The following is a 17,120-nucleotide window of genomic DNA, read 5'->3' on the forward strand; positions in this document are numbered from 1 at the left end:
GTTACTGCCATCAGTCGAGGAAGCTCGTCACCCCAACTTCCCAAGTCTGGATCCGCCAGCTGCCTTGACTGATGGCAGTCTCAGCAAGCCACTGAGATGACCGCTCCCCGCCCCTCCACAGCTCAGTGCTCCAGTGAGCGTGGAAGAGCAGAGAGGAGAGACGCTGACTGACAGTCAGCAGTTCTTCTCTCGGATCTGTGAGAACCGAGCCATCGGCAGTGTTCAGTGGGTCGGTCCTTAGTAAAGAGGCGGCGGGGGATGCAGCATTGATCGGATGCTGCTTTCACCTAGGTCAGGGCCGTCTTTAATCTTGAATGGACCCTGGGCAAAAAAATTCTTGGGGGCCCCCCATGCAATTTTGCTCTCCACCTGCAATAAATATCAGCTAGACTTAAAATCAGTTTACTGTATCAGATCAGGCAGTGATTGCAGTTGGTTGTCAGAGGTTACAGCACACATTACGGCTCACTGATTAGTTGCTAGAGGTTACAGCACATGATTTCTACTTGTTGATTTGTTGCTAGAGATTACTGTGCAGTAATACTGCTCACTGATTGGTTGCTAGAGGTTGATATACATATGAATGCCGCCTTTATTTACATATGAACGATCCTGTTATTTACATATGAATGATGGTTATTTACATGTAAACACATGGGCCCAGATTCTCGTAAAATTGTGCAAAACTGGGCGGGCGTAACGTATCTGATTTACGTTACGCCGCCGCAAGTTTTATAGGCAAGTGCTTTATTCTCAAAGAACTTGCCTGTAAAGTTGCGGCGGCGTAGCGTAAATCACCCGGCACACGCCCGCCTAATTCAAATTAGCCGGGTAGGGGGCGTGGAGCATTTAAATTAAGCACGTTCCCGCGCCGAACGTGCTGCGCATGCGCCATCTGTAAAATATCCCAGGGTGCATTGCTCCAAATGACGTCGCTAGGACGTCATTGGTTTCGACGTGAACGTAAATGGCGTCCAGCCCCATTCACGGACGACTTACGCAAACGACGTAAATTTTTAAATTTCGACGCGGGAACGACGGCCATACTTAACATTGGTTGCGCCATCATATAGCAGGGGCAACTTTACACCGGGACAAGCCTAACGTAAACGTTGTAACTTCACTGCGGTCGGCCGCGTGTACGTTCGGGAATTCGCGTATCTAGCTAATTTGCATACTCGACGGGGAAAACGACGGAGGCGACACGTAGCGGCCAAAAAAAAATTGCATTTAAGATCCGAGGGAGTAAGAGCCTTACGCCTGTCGGATCTAATGGTTATCTATGCGTAACTGATTCTAAGAATCAGTCGCATAGATACGACGGCCCAGATTAGGACTTACGACGGCGTACATGGCGTTGCGCCGTCCTAAGCCCTTTGGGAGTCATCTGTACACAACAATAGAGCAGAGCTGGGCAGCATTAGTAGCAGCACTTCACATTGAGATATCAGGACACAGCAAAGGACTAAAACTTCAAGGGACAAGGTCATTTAAACTAGTATAGTTGGCAAGTATGAGGCAGCTCCTTTGGGCCCCACAACAATGACAGGGCCCAGGGCAGCTTCCCCTTTTGCCCTGCCTTAAAGACGGCCCGGACCTAGGTAAGTATGAATCTCAAAAAAACAAAAACATACTTCTCTTTTAAATGTCTATTAAGGGGAGGCTGAGATGAATCTATACAGGGCAGTGATGTACCGGAATACAGTGACAAAGAAATGTTGTGTTTTTTAGGTGGCAGAGCAACCTGTTGAGAGCAGGAACCAGTCATCATCTACTGGAAACTATCTGGCTACAGTATCCTCGCTGAAAGTAATCCGTGAACCTGTGGCTGGATTGCATGGACAGGTGCTGTCACAACAACCATCTATAATGGCCGTAGATTCCAAAGTAAGTTCCCTTTAAGCTCTTAACAAACTGTGACTGTTATCAGAAGCTCATTCATAAAATTCACTTTAAAGTCCAAGCTCAATGATATTCCCCCACCTCAGCAGTATTTTATGCTTTTTCTTCACTTATTACAGGTACTTATATAGTGCCATCAATTTTCACAGCACTTTACATATATTGTACAGTCACATCAGTCCCTGCCCTTGAGGAGCTTACAATCTAAGGTCCCTAACTTCACATTAATACTTGGGACAATTTAGACAGGAGCCAATTAAGCTTCCAGTATGTCTTTGGGGTCTGGGGGGTAACCCACACAGGCACAGGGAGAACATGCAAACACCCAGCAAGTTGTGCCTCAAACTAACAACCCTGGTGCTGCTAGGTAGAAGTGCTAACCACTTTGCCACTGTACTGTCTAAGTTACCTTATTCAGATTCTTCTGACTTGTTATAAGATGGGCAGGGTCCTCTTCCTCTTCAGCCTGCTTTGGTGGTTAGCAATCCTGGATAATGCAGAGGACAGTGCGAACATGATGACATCAGCACCGCTCTCTGCATCAATACACTGTGAGTTCAAAGCACTGTGCTCAGGAGGTGGAGCCTAATGCCTTGCACGCACACTCTTTCCTTAATCTTCTAGGTTGAGTGAGGTTCAGGGGTTTATTTACTAAAGGCAAATAGACAAGTGTAGTTGCTCTAGAGCTTAATTAATGAGCAGAAGCTCTGCTGACTTCCATCATCCAATCACAAAGCCATCCACAACTCTGTCCCCAGCTACATCAATGACCTAGTCTCTAAATACCAACCTAATCGATCTCTTCGTTCTTCTCAAGACCTCCTACTCTCTAGCTCTCTCATCACCTGCTCCCATGCTCGTCTCCAGGACTTTTCCAGAGCCTCTCCAAGCCTATGGAACTCCTTATCCCAATCTATCCATCTATCTCCTTCTCTATTAGCTTTTAGAGCATCCCTGAAAACCCTCCTCTTCAAAGAAGCCAGCCCTTCCCACACCTAACAACTGTACTTTCATTTGAGTCCATCTGATCACCCCCCACAGCTAACTACCCTTTGTTCCACTTGACCCTCCCTTCTAGATTGTAAGCTCTAACGAGCAGGGCCCTCTGATCCCTCCTGTATTGATTTGTATTGTGACTGTACTGTCTTCCCTGATGTAAAGCGCTGTGCAAACTGTTGGCGCTATATAAATCCTGTATAATAATAATAAAAAAAGTTTTTATTGCAGCAGAGACAAGCTAGGTATTACTTAGAAAGTAAAAGAGAAGTTGGGCGTTTATTTAAAAAAAATAAAAATAAAAAGATGGCAGTCCAGGCATCTGGGTGGCTGGCTGGGCATGAGCAGCTCAGTGTACAATGTACAGAATATTTCTGACAGGTATTCCTTGCCTGTCAGCAATATTCTGCACATTGTACACTGAGCTGCTCATGCCCAGCCAGCCACCCAGATGCCTGGACTGCCATCTTTTTTTATTTTTTTTAATAAACGCCCAACTTCTCTTTTCCTATACATAATTGGAGTAATTATGTTTTGATTTCTACCTTGCGCTGGGCTTTAACTCTCAGCACTGTTTTCTTTGTAGGGAAATTGTGTTTCTGTGAGCAGCAGTTCATTATCACTAACAGCAAGACTGAAATATGCAAATAACACCTACGCCAGCAATGGACTGACAGGGAACACTACCATATTGTTTGACAGCTGCTGGGCCAACTACACCGACCTTGTTCTCAACCTACCAGGTAGGAGCAACATTTCATATCTCTGCTTCTGTGTGCATCTAAAGGGTTAAGTTACATGTAAGTGGTTCTAAAGTTCTGCACTTGGGGGATAAGAAAAAGCATGCATCATACATACTAGGGGGAGTACAGCTGGGGAAATCCATAGTGGAGAAGGATCTGGGGGTTTTGGTAGATCATAAGCTCATTAATGACATGCAATGCCAAGCTGGGGTTTCCAAAGCGAGCAAAGTCCTTTCTTGTATTAAGAGAGGTATGGACTCCAGAGAGAGAGATATCATTTTGCCCCTGTACAAATCATTAGTAAGATCTCATCTGGAATATGCAGTTCAGTTTTGGGCCCCAGTTCTCAAAAAGGATATTGGGGAACTGGAGAAAGTGCAGAGAAGGGCAACCAAACTGATAAGAGGCATGGAGGAGCTCAGCTATGAGGAAAGATTAGAGGATCTGAATTTATTCCATCTCGAGAAGAGGAGATTAAGGGGGGATATGATCAACATGTACAAATATATAAGGGGTCCATATAGTGAGGGCAAGGGGGCACTCTTTACATCTAGAGTAAAAGAGATTTAATCTCCAACTATGGAAAGGTTTCTTCACAGTAAGAGCTGTGAAAATGTGGAACAGACTCCCTCCAGAGGTGGTTCTGGCCAGCTCAGTAGATTGCTTTAAGAAAGGCCTGGATACTTTCCTAAATGTACAGAATATAACTGGGTACTAACATTTATAGGTAAAGTTGGTCCAGGGAAAATACGATGGCCTCTCTGGGGATCAGGAAGGATTTTTTTTCCTGCTGTAGCAAATTGGATCATGCTCTGCTGGGGTTTTTCGCCTTCTTCTGGATCAACTGTGGGTATAGAATTGGGTATATTGGATTGTACGATATTTTTTTTTTTCTTTTATGGTTGAATTAGATGGACGTGTGTCTTTTTTCAACCTGACTAACTATGTAACTATGTAAAGTGACCATGTTGTAAAAAGAAAGTTCACAGAAAACAGATCTCCAAAGGAGAAACAAAATACTTACCTTATCTTCTGCCCGCACCACCTACAACTGGCCATATGCTAATTAATTTCTTTGGTTCAACTTGCAGGATGAACCAATGAAAGTTAACAGCTTCCTCCATTCACACAAATGGCATGGGTAAACAAATCCCCCCCGCTGGGCTATTGCATTCTGACAGCCAGTAGTGCCCAAACTGTGCCTACAGCTGATTGGCTGCAGGTGCTGTTTAGCTGGTATTTCTAAGATAATTTTCTTTAACAGAAATCGACTTTTGTTGAGTTGGCAGGGACACCCATTGTTAGGATTTGGGCTGATTCTTCCGAATCGGCCAACCTTCTAACAGTGTATGGCCAACTGCTCTATTGAAGAAAAATCATCCTTCGCAGTCTCTGCACAAATCAAATCACTAGCTCCTGTGTGTCCCAATAAGCACTGTGGTTCCTCCTACTAACTACAGGACACAGCAAAGGCTATTAATCTCATATGATTGAACAATTCTCCAAACACTAAAGTTTACTGTTTATTCCCTGTGTAGTTTACTGCATAGGGAGCCATCTATTCCATCGTTTTCTGTCTCTTGCACCTCTGAGACAGCAAGTAAAGGGAAATGTCTCTATTGTGGACCGGAACATAAAAAAAAACATGACAGAGGTTCTAATCTTTCCCAATTCCATCAAAAGCTTAAACGAAACTCACATTTTTAAAATCTGTATTTAAAACATAAAGAACATTAACCAATTAGTCTCCAAAAAAATGGACATTGTGCCTCTTTTGCATTATCTTTATTTATTTTCTTTGTGTTTTTTTTGTTTTTTTTTGTCAAATTTGTTTATTAGGTTTAAAGTCAAAAGAAAACAGTAGATACAATTGACAATAAAAGATTACAGAAAAATAAAAATGGTATCACGTAATAAGAGAGTATTTGAAACGTAGAAAAATCCAATAAATATTTGTAGATCCTATGAGGAATATTAAAGGAATCATTAAAGCAGGTTATAGTCAAACCAATCATGTTAGTCTATTGCATTTGAATAATAAAATATTATAGAATATTGTGATATAAATGGAACCGGATATAACTATGATATGAACTATAGCTATGGAGCAATTGTAATTTTAGCAATGAATCGGTTCAAAAACTGGCCGTGTTTTTTTATTTTTTAATAATATTATTATTATAAAACGTTTTATGTAGAAAATAATATACTTGTTATAATCTTTTCTTCTTTCTGTTACAGGTAAGGGATACAGGCTGGAATTTGAACTGAACAATGTCTTCGCTCAGACCAGATCATTCGATGCCAAAACTTCCTCATCAACAACTGCTCCGCAAGCAACTGCTCCACCAATTGTGGTACCCAATAATGGCGATTCAGCCGTCTACAGCCCCTTCCAGAAGCTGCTGACACTGATGGTCACACTGATTACCACCAATCTGTTTATGGGCAGTCTTTAAGACATATTATATCACTGGTGAGTTACATTTCTATCATTACTGTGAGAGCCTAAAATGCAAAAATGTTAATGATGAAATATATTTATATATAATTAAAATTTTGATAATAATTACTAGGGTTGTCCCGATACCGATACTAGTATCGGTATCTGGACCGATACCAAGCATTTGCCCGAGTACATACTTGTACTCGGGCAAATGCTTCCGATGCTTCACCCGATGCTTGTCCTGTGTCCTCCTCCAGCCCCCCCTCCCTTTTTCTGCAGTCTCTCTCCTCTGTGTCCCCCCCCCCCCTGCCGTGTTTTCCTTCTCCTCCGTGTCCCCTGCTGTTTCCTTCTCCCTCCGTGTCCCCCGCCGCTGTTTCCTTCTCTCCTCCGTGTCCCCCGCTGTTTCCTCCTCTCCCCTGTGCCCCCCCCTGGAACTGTCAGGATGGAGAGTGGCGGTAGGAGCCAGTAAACCCGGCTCCTTACTGTTCAGAATGGACAGAGTCAGCGATGACTCTGTCCATTCACAGAACTGAAACATCGTAAACTGTGATTACAATGTTTCAGTTTATGAATGAAGAGAAGACACTGTCTTCTCTCCTTTCATTTTCACCGCAGCTGTGGCTGCTGAGAAAGGGACAGGGAAATCTGTTTCCCTAGTCCCTTTCTCTGTCTCAAAGGGGAGATGTCAGAGGTCTGTTAAGACCCCTGATATCTCACCAAAGCCCCCCCAACAGGGCTGATTAAAAAAAAAAAAAAATTGCAATAAATAAATAAAATAATAAAAAAAAAATGTAAATAGTAATAAAAATTTAAAAAACACACTGACAATCCACTACCCCCCCCCTCTCTAAAAAAAAAAAAAAAAAAAGCCACTGTAAAAAATAAAGTAAAAAAAAAACGAACAAAAGAAAAATTCGGAAAAATACCGGTATCGGTATTCGGTATCAGCGAGTACTTGAAAAAAAAGTATCGGTACTCGTACTCGGTCTTAAAAAAGTGGTATCGGGACAACCCTAATAATTACAACTTCTAATATTGTATTAATATGCAGTAGGACAAAAACGAACACAGCTGTGACATGTTGTATCACTAACATGTGAATGCAAAGTGAAAACGGGTATCAAATGCAGGTACCTAGAGGTGATTGTATGTACAGTAAAACCTTGGATTGCGAGCATAATTTGTTCTGAAACATGCTTGTAATCCAAAGCACTTGTATATCAAAGCAAATAGGAAATAATGGAAACGCAAATGTTTATAGTCCATATAAAAAGATTATAGTAATGTGATAGGTTGTGTAACCATAAAATATCCATCCACAAATGGAAGCTTTCACAAGGCGATAAGAAGCAAAATCCAGCAGGAGCTACAAAGTATAAAAGAGAAGAGAGGCGCCTCTAAGTGTAGCAATATGTTTCTAAATGTTGAACCTTGATTAAATGTAACCATATTTCTACATTTAGAGGTACCTCTCTTCTCTTTTATATAATCAGTTGTGACATGCCGCTACTTGTATATCAAGACATCGCTTGTATATCAAGTCAAAATTTATGAACATTTTTTGCTTGTCTTGCAAAACGCTCTCAAACCACTTATCCTTCACTGGGGGGATACATTAGATCTATCAATATAAGATAGTGGTCCCTCTGTGCTATCTGTTGGAGAGGATATGAGCCCTTAAGGTGGTTGTAAACCTTTAAAATGCAAAATAAACAAGGCATGTCCTCATATTAAGTGTACTTGCCTCAATCCATAGCACCTGGTTTGGATCCTGGCTGCTCTCTCCTTCCTCTTCAATCTACATGGGTAACTTCTGGTAGGATTCTCTGACACTAGACAATCCATTGTGATGCCCCCTCCAGCACACAAGAGGTGATTGACAGCCTCACTGAACTGATATGAGGATGCATGTATTCCCTACACTTAGATCTCAGATTACACTCAGCTCTCTATTTTGAAGTGTGTGTCCCGGGATACAGCTTATGTAGGGAGTTGGCTTCATCATTGTTTATGAACTTAGGCTTGTCATTTCAGTAGGCTTTTGTATAAGGTTTCTTACCACTTTACCATGACTTAAATTTAGTCTAATGGGTACACACGACCGTTTTTAATGTCATGGAAAAATTTAGTTTTTCTCAACGTGATTCTTGTCAAGCCTGCCTTGCACGATCGTGAAAAAAAAAAATACTCGAGCAAAGCGCGGTGACGTACAACACGTACAACGACACTATAAAGGGGAAGTTCCATTCGGAAGGTGCCACCCTTGGGGCTGCTTTTGCTGATTTTGTGTTGATAAAAGTTTGGTGAGAGACGATTCGCGCTTTTCAGTCTTCGTGCTTTCCAGTCTGTTACAGCGTGACGAATGTGCCATCTCCATTACAAATGCTAGTTTTACCAGAACAAGCGCTCCCTTCTCATAACTTGCTTCTGAGCATGCACATTTTTTTCCCATCTTTAAAGCCTACACACAACCGTTTTTCACGACGTGAAAAACTACGACGTGAAAAATGACGCGAAAAATGTGAACAGGTTCTAAATTTTTAATGCCCATTTTTCACGACGAGAAATATGCTCTGGAGCCTACACATGATAATTTTTAATGACCAATTTAAAAAATTGCATTTTTCTCGTCATGAAAGATGGTCGTGTGTACGCGGCATAAGCTTGTACACCAGATCTTCAACAGAGTACCCTGTGAGGATTGATGTTTTTTTTTTCCATATATTTTTTATTGAGGTCAAAAACAGATAAGTGTTTACAATTCGAACAGCATGTACATCGAACAAGTATCTTATGGACTACAAATGTCCTTCAGGTCATACTGTGTACCAGAGAAAAGAACAAATTGCAAAAACATTCAGGAAATAATACAAGCAGATTCTCCATTTAGCACATTGGTTGCAAACCTAACCATTTCTATATGCATATGGTCAACAACCCTGCTATATCTGGTACAATGAAACTATCAGAAACCCAATTCGAAAACGAAAAAGGGAAGGAGAGTAGAGAGTAGAGGGGTTACAGTGACAGGCCCTGTCATCTCTCTGCTCCCCCCTGTCTGCTCGCCGCATCTTTTTATGATTTGAATCCTTATAGGTAGTACGTGTGTCAATACATTGTTTAGGAATTGGCAATTTGGAACCGTTCGGTCGTTTTAAAGTGGGTCCAGCATGCCCATATTTTTGTATCCATTCTTGGGAGATGTATATCAGTTCCTCCACCGATTCTATTATGGAGAGCTTAGCGAAACCATTCTCTGATAGTTGGGGGGTTGCTAGATCGCCAATGGATCGGAACACAAAGGTGTTTTCCGCATTCACCATGTGCATAGCTAGGGATTTGTAGTAATCTCTTTTAGACATTGTGGTGTGGTGAAATACATTTTGCGCTGGAGTATAATTTAAGGTATACGTGGTGACATGTGTGATAATGTCATGTGCCTCTTTCCAAAATGGCTGGATGGATTCACAGTCCCACCAAACGTGGAGCATTGAGCTTTCTGCTGTATCGCACTTCCAGCATGTATTGGGTATAGATGGCGAGAATTTGTGGAGAAGGGAGGAAGGATTGATGGGTTTTACTGGTGTATGTACCTGAATGTGGCCTTTAGACATAACTGTGCAGATGGCGGCTGACCACGCAGGGCAGACATTTTGGGGCCCCTTACACAGCTTTAGGCAGGGCCCCCCTGGAGCAGAGAACAAGGGGGGCCTCCTTTCTCCTGCTGCAAAATGATAAGCGGTGGGGGTTAAGGTAATGAAAGTGTAATCTCTTCTCTCTCCTCTCTCTCCGTGAGAAGATAAGCTGGGCCGGGGGGGGGGGGGGGTTAACGCTGACGAACAAAGCAAAGTCAAGTCAAGTCTTCTCTTCTCTCTCCCGCCGCGAGTTGCTAAAGTCAGACGGGGAAAAAAACGGGGAGGGGGGGGTGGTAAGTTGGTCGTGCCCCTGCTGCGAGTTGCTAAAGGTGGGGGGGGGGGGGCAGACAAAAAAAACATTTAATTTAAAAAAACACGGCCCCCCCCCCCTCCTGCCATGAGTTTCTAAAGGTGGGGACCATAGGGCCCCTACAGGTGTAATGCCAGTACCCCACTGATGGCGGCCCTGTGACAACGGACAGAACAAAAGCGTGCTACACAATCATTAGCAGTATAATTAAAAGGGTCAAGCAAAAGGTTGGGGCGGCAGAGAACAAGCATAGTCAGATATAGGCTGATGTTGGTACCCAGAGAAACAGGAGTACAGGAACACAGGAATTAACATGTACTGCAGCCTAGGGCTAAAAAAGAAATAAGCCTATTGGTCTGAGTGCGGTTAAATAGTGAAGTTGATTGGCAGGCTGGACAGGGACTGGTCATGTAGGTGCAATGTCAGCCTTCAGGGGGAATCCAGTGACGCCTATAACTCCCAGCCCTGGAACAAATCAAGCCATAGCAAGGTAGGAGAGACCACATGATAGTAGAACCAAATGTAGCAGATCAGCTTTTCTGATCCCTATGGGCCAAGTGCCTCCTCTGAAAACTGGTTCCTCAGGCCCCGCTTTCTATCTCATTCCTACCGTATTTTCCGGCGTATAAGATGACTTTTTGCATCTAAAATCATGCCTCAAAAGTCAGGGGTCTTCTTATACGCCGGGTAACTGTCTGTCATATGGCGGCCATCCATTATTCAAAAGCTGCGCCTCCTCCTCAGACTGTTCTGTGATAGGCGGAACACAAGTTTTCCCAGCAGAGCCTCTGTTCAGTGTTCCGCCTATCACGGATGCCTTCTCATCCTCGGCCTCGGACGAGAGGACATCCGTGATAGGCGGAACACTGAACAGAGGCTCTGCTGGGAAAATTAGTGTTCCGCCTATCACGGAACAGCCTGAGGAGGAGGCGCGGCTTTTGAATAATGGACGCCCCCAGCCTGAGAAACTCTGCAAACAGGAGACGGTAGGAAGATCGTCGAGGCAGGCATACTGGCACAGTGAGGCAGGCATAATGGCACAGTGAGGCAGGCATACTGGCACAGTGAGGCAGGCATACTGGCACAGTGAGGCAGGCATACTGGCACAGTGAGGCAGGCATACTGGCACAGTGAGGCAGGCATAATGGCACATTGAGGCAGGCATACTGGCACAGTGAGGCAGGCATACTGGCACAGTGAGGCAGGCATAGTGGCACTGTGAGGCAGGCATACTGGCACAGTGAGGCATGTATACTGGCACAGTGAGGCATGTATAATGGCACAGTGAGGGGTCGTCTTATACAGTGAGTATATCCCCAAACCAGCATTTTAGCTGGAAAATACGGTATAATACGGTATATATTTTCTTTTTTACGACCTTAACATTTTTTTTTTCGGAAGTCGGAAGCATCAAGATCTTCCTCAATGAATCTCACAGATTGTGGTTGTTTTTTAATAGCTTAGAGTTGGATTTCATTTATTGTTTTTCTCTATTTTATAGATCAGTTGGATCATCAAGGATAACGAAAAATGGCTGAAATTTAAAGAAGATACTTTTCCGTGTGTTATAAATCAACAATATCAAAATTTATGTGTGCTGTTAAGACATTTAATATAAACAATCTGTATATTTAAAAATTATAAAGAAAATTGCTTCATAAATCAGCTTTATAAAGAAAATAGCTTTATCAATCATATAGTTTATGCACAGCAGGCTGACAATGAAAGTAAGGCCTCATGCACAAGGGCATCAAAAACACCACTTTTAAGGGCGTTTGAGTTTTTTTTCTGTCTCTAAGGCCGCGTACACACGGTCGTTCCAAACCGATCAGAATGGTCCGAGGGGCCATTTCCATTGGTTCACCGCTGAAGTGGCCTGATGGCCTGATGTGCGTACACACCATCGTTCCAAAAACCGATCGGGTCAGAACGCAGTGATGTAAAACACACGAGGTGCTGAATAAAACGAAGTTCAATGCTTCCAAGCATGCGTCGACTTGATTCTGAGCATGCGGGGCTTTTGAACCGATGCTTTCTGTACTAACCATCTGTTTGGAGCGATCGGGCAGCGGGCCATCGGTTCGATTTTAAAGCATGTTTTAAAATTTTGGACCGAAGGACAACAGACCAATGGGCTATACACACGGTCGGTTTGGACCGATGAAAATGAACCTCGTTCCATTCTCATCGGTTTTGTCCGACCGTGTGTACGCGGCCTAAACCCCCCTCCATGTTAGCTTATGTGTTAATGCACACATAGGTGTTTAGAAACATGGGCATTTAAAAGCAGAAAAAAAAAAACCCAGAGCCAACACATTCAGGAGAGGAGCAAATTTACACTTAAAAAAAACACCTGACGTACCTAAACGCTAGGAACATCAAGATCAATAAATGCTATTAATATTTGTATTATTATTATTATTATTATTATTATTATAATAATAATAATAATAATAATACAGCATTTATCTAGCGCCAAAATTGTGCAGAGCTTTACCATTTAAAGATACATTTAAAGATATAGGCCCAGATTCACAGAGAGCAGGCGCACATTATGCCGCTGTAGCGCAAATAATATACGCTACGCCGACGCAGCGCAGAGAGGCAAACATGGAATTCACAAAGCCAGTGCTCCCAAAACTGCGCTGAGTTTCTAAGGCATAAGCCGGCGTAGGTGGAAGTGGGCGTGAGCCATGCAAATGAGGCGTGACCCCATGCAAATGATGGGCCGCGCGCCAGACAGATACGTATAACGAACCGCGCATGCGCCGTGATGTGTAGGCTTCCCCGTGCGCATGCTCACAACCACGTCGGAACAACTGCCTAAGCTACACCGGATCACTGCTTACGCCCTGAACGTAATCTACGCCCAGTCACACACGTCTAACGTAAATTACGCCGAATTGGGTTCCCTGGTGCAGACCTTTGCATGTCTGCTGCTGGGTTACACCTCCTTTATGGGGCTTAACTTTACGCCGGACGTACAACTTACGCGCACATCGCGTAGCCTGCGTCGGGCGCACATACGTTCATGAATCGCCGTATTTCCCTCATTTGCATATTGAAATGGCAAATCAATGGGAGCGCCACATGCGTCCAGCCTAAATGTGCTACGCCGGCGTAGGTAACTTACATCGGTGGGATTAAGCCTATTTTTAGGCGCATCTTGGTTTGTGGGTCCGGCGCACAGATACGCCGGCGCATATTTGCACTTACGTGGCATATCTTGAGAAACGTCGGCGCAAGTGCTTTGTGAATCCAGGCCAAGAAATACAAGAGGGTTAAGAGGACCCTGCTCATAAGAACTTACAATCTATAGCAGGGGTGTCAAACTGAATTTCATTGTGGGCAGCATCAGCATTATTATTGCCCTCAAAAGGGCCAGTTGTATCTGTAAGATTAGATGTCAAGAGCCACCCCACCCCAGAAGTTGAGTCCCCCACTCTCCCTTACATCACAGTACACTGTGATGCTGCTGGGAAGAAGCTGGATGCATGGCTTGAAAGCAGAAATTAAGGGTCTGTAGAAGGACCAGAGGAGGGCTGGAGCTCTCCTGCAGCTGCAGTAGAGGTGTGAGGGCCACATGCAATGGCCTGGAGGGCCGGATTTGGCCCACGGGCCTTGTGTTTGACACCTGTGATCTATAGGGTCGGGAAAGAGGTACAAAAGGTTACAACTGTGGGGGATGAGCTGATGGAAGTGATAAAAGTTCAGTTGAAGAGATGAGTTTTCAGGGATTGTCCAAGGGTAGTGAGTTCCAGAGCATGGAAGAGGCTCTAGAGAAGTCCTTTAGATGAGCATGGGAGCAGGAGACAAGAGAGCTGGAGGTTTTGGAAATTGCAGAGAGGATGGTTTGGGTGTTATCTGAAGACAATAATGGCTTTCCCCTGAGGAAGCCATTATTGGCAAATCATGTAGGGATGTGATACTCATCAGTAACTATTCTCCATACAAGGATACTTTGGCCAGTATATACACTATATAGTTACTCTGCTTATATCCTTTTATATTGTATGCATATTTTTCTATGTAATAAAATACATTTCTCAATTTTTATCAGTTTTGTATATTTTCCTTCGGTATATGTGGCACCGCTATAATCCTTATAACCCCTTTACTACCACCAATATGAACATTGATCTGCCGTGTCTATTCAACAGTAAGAAAATAATTGGAAGAAAATAAACTATCTAGAGGCTAATCCCGAAAACCCATGCCACATCCCAAAATACTTGGAGAAAATGGAGGGAGTGCCCCAGGCATAGTACGGGCAAGAGACCATAACAGGATAGACTGAGAAATGGTGCAGAGAGTATATAAAAGTATATACATTTTATTTCATGTAGAAAAATATACACATTAACATCTAAAATCATTAGATGGAACAAAGCGAGGATATAAATATACAGCTGCTAAATGTTGCAACACACAATATTTCTAGACGTCGATTGTGGATTGTGGTCACAACAGGACCCAACATTTTTCGGGAAAACCAAATGGTTTTTCTATTTTTTTTGTTCAATACGTTTTTATTGAAAAAAGATAAGTAGCAAAGTACAACACAAAAGCAATATAGGGAGGTACAATCATCCCAGAAAAACAGTGTACAATGAGAAAACCGTGTAACAGGCTGCAATGAACATTTGTTAACATACTTCAACGAGCCATAAATTAGCTACACAGAGATCAACAGTAATGTGAACCAGCCAGTACATCCAGTCCAGGCATACACTGTGATCTAATGGTAAGGCTGCCACGTAGAATCCAAGGGCCAGATTCACGTACAAGAGCGCCGGTGTAACGTAACTGGTTTACGATACACCGCCGCAAGTTTCCAGTTTTAGTGCCCGATCCACGAAGCACTTACCTGGAAACTTGCGGCTGTGTATCGTAAAGACGTCAGGCGCAAGGCGGGCCAATTCAAATGGGCGTAAGCATGCTCCGTTTCTTAACTCCCGCCGTGCTTTGCGCAAAGTGACGTCATTTTTTCGAACGGCGACGCGCGTAGCGTACTTCCGTATTCCCGGACGTGTTACGCAAACGACGTTAAATTTTAAATTTCGACGCGGGAACGACGGCCATACTTTAGACAGCAATACGATTGCTGACTAAAGTTAAGGCACCCAAAACGACGACTAACTTTGCGACGGGAAACTAGACTAGCGGCGACGTAGCGAACGCGAAAATCCGTCGTGGATCGCCGTAACTCCTAATTTGCATACCCGACGCTGGTTTACGACGCAAACTCCCCCCAGCGGCGGCCGCGGTACTGCATCCTAAGATCTGACAGTGTAAAACAATTACACCTGTCGGATCTTATGGATATCTATGCGTAACTGATTCTATGAATCAGTCGCATAGATAGAAACAGAGATGCGACGGCGTATCAGGAGATACACCGTCGTATCTCTTTTGTGAATCTGGCCCTGAGGCCTCGTACAGACGAGAGGATATCTGTTGGAAACGGTCCCGATTTTGATCTGATGGGCTGTACACACCATCAGATCAAAATCCCCGCGGAAAACATGCGCGGTGACGTGCCGCGCCGTCGCCGCGACGATGACGCGGCGACGTGCACGACCCTGGAAGGTAAATACTTCCACGCATGCGTCGAATCACTTCGACGCATGCGAGGGATGGGGATCGCTTGGACTTTTTATCCGCTTGAAAACCGTCGGCTGGAGAAATCTCTGCCGAAAAATGTCCGCTAGGCCGTACACACGACTGGATTTGTCTGCTGGAACTGATCCGCGGATAAATCCCAACGGACAGATCCGGTCGTCTGTACGGTACCTAAGTCTCTTGGGAGAGCCATACCTCAATGCCAAAGCACTGTCAAAATAGTGTATAAAAATCAAACCATTAAGAATAAAAATAAAAATAAGAGAATAAGAGAAGGGATAAGGAGGGGGGGGGGGGGTTTGACCAGTCACAGCAGGGTGTCAATAAACAAAGACATTTACACTTTCCAATTAACCGAGTTGTGCCATGATATCCTATATATAAAAACATATAAGTCATTGGGCTAGATTCAGCAACAACATACGGTGGCGTATCTCCAGATACGCCGCCGTAATTTCAAATCTGCGCCGTCGTATCTTTACGCCGATTCTCAAAGGCAGATACGTTGAAAAAATAGGCTTCCTCCGCCGCCGTAACTTGAATACGCCGGCGTATAATTGTGTGCTATTTTACGCTGGCCGCTAGGGGCACTTCCGTAGATTTCAGCGTAGAATATGCAAATGCACTGGATACGCCGATTCACAAACGTACGTGCGCCCAGCGGAATTTTTTTACGTCGTTTGCGTAAGGCTTTTCCAGCGTAACGTTGCTCCTGCTTCTATGAGGCGTACGCATTGTTAAGTATGGACGTCGTTCCCGCGTCGAATTTTGAATTTTTTACATCGTTTGCGTAAGTCATTCGCGAATAGGGCTGGACGTAATTCACGTTCACGTCGAAACCAATACGTCCTTGCGGCGTACTTTGGAGCAATGCACACTGGGATATGTACACGGACGGCGCATGCGCCGTTCGTAAAAAAACGTCAATCATGTCGGGTCACCAGCCATTTACATAAAACACGCCCCCCTCATCCTCATTTGATTAGGCGCGCTTACGCCAGCCCCATTTACGCTACGCCGCCGTAACTTAGGAGGAAAGTGCTTTGTGAATACAGCACTTGCCTCTCTGATTTACGGCGGCGTAGCGTAAATACGATACGCTACGCCGCCGTAACATAGGAGGAAAGTGCTTTGTGAATACAGCACTTGCCTCTCTGATTTACGGCGGCGTAGCGTAAATACGATACGCTACGCCGCCGTAACAATGCGCCCGGCTACCTGAATCTAGCCCATTGTGTATAAATAAACAAAAGTCATTTTAAATATAACAATTGAATTAAAAAAGGCAGAAAATATCGTATTTTCAATGCTTAGTACTCACAAATTGTATGTCCCTTTAAAATGAGATATTGCACAACATCATTGCAGGTAGGTGAGACCCCATGTCTTGAAATCCGCTGAATCGCATAGTGACACTTCAAGGGTAATCAAGGAAAAGACGAGGGAATCCTTCCCAAGTCAATCAA

At 43.9% G+C, this 17,120-nt stretch overlaps 1 protein-coding gene across 1 annotated transcript in view; it reads left to right on the forward strand.

Moving 5' to 3' along the window:
• LOC120941316 (fibrocystin-L-like) overlaps positions 1-11,848 on the forward strand; it is a 292,358-nt gene extending 280,510 nt beyond the window's left edge. Inside the window, exons 75-78 of the mRNA XM_040354641.1 lie at positions 1,732-1,887; positions 3,485-3,641; positions 5,883-6,117; positions 11,534-11,848. Of these exons, the coding sequence (XP_040210575.1) occupies positions 1,732-1,887; positions 3,485-3,641; positions 5,883-6,100 (531 nt within the window). The 3' untranslated portion in view covers positions 6,101-6,117; positions 11,534-11,848. The remainder of the gene's footprint in view (positions 1-1,731; positions 1,888-3,484; positions 3,642-5,882; positions 6,118-11,533) is intronic.
• The last annotated feature ends 5,272 nt before the right edge of the window (positions 11,849-17,120 follow it).

The sequence above is a fragment of the Rana temporaria genome, chromosome 5 (genome assembly GCF_905171775.1).
Source record: "Rana temporaria chromosome 5, aRanTem1.1, whole genome shotgun sequence".
Classification (NCBI taxonomy): Eukaryota; Metazoa; Chordata; class Amphibia; order Anura; family Ranidae; genus Rana; species Rana temporaria.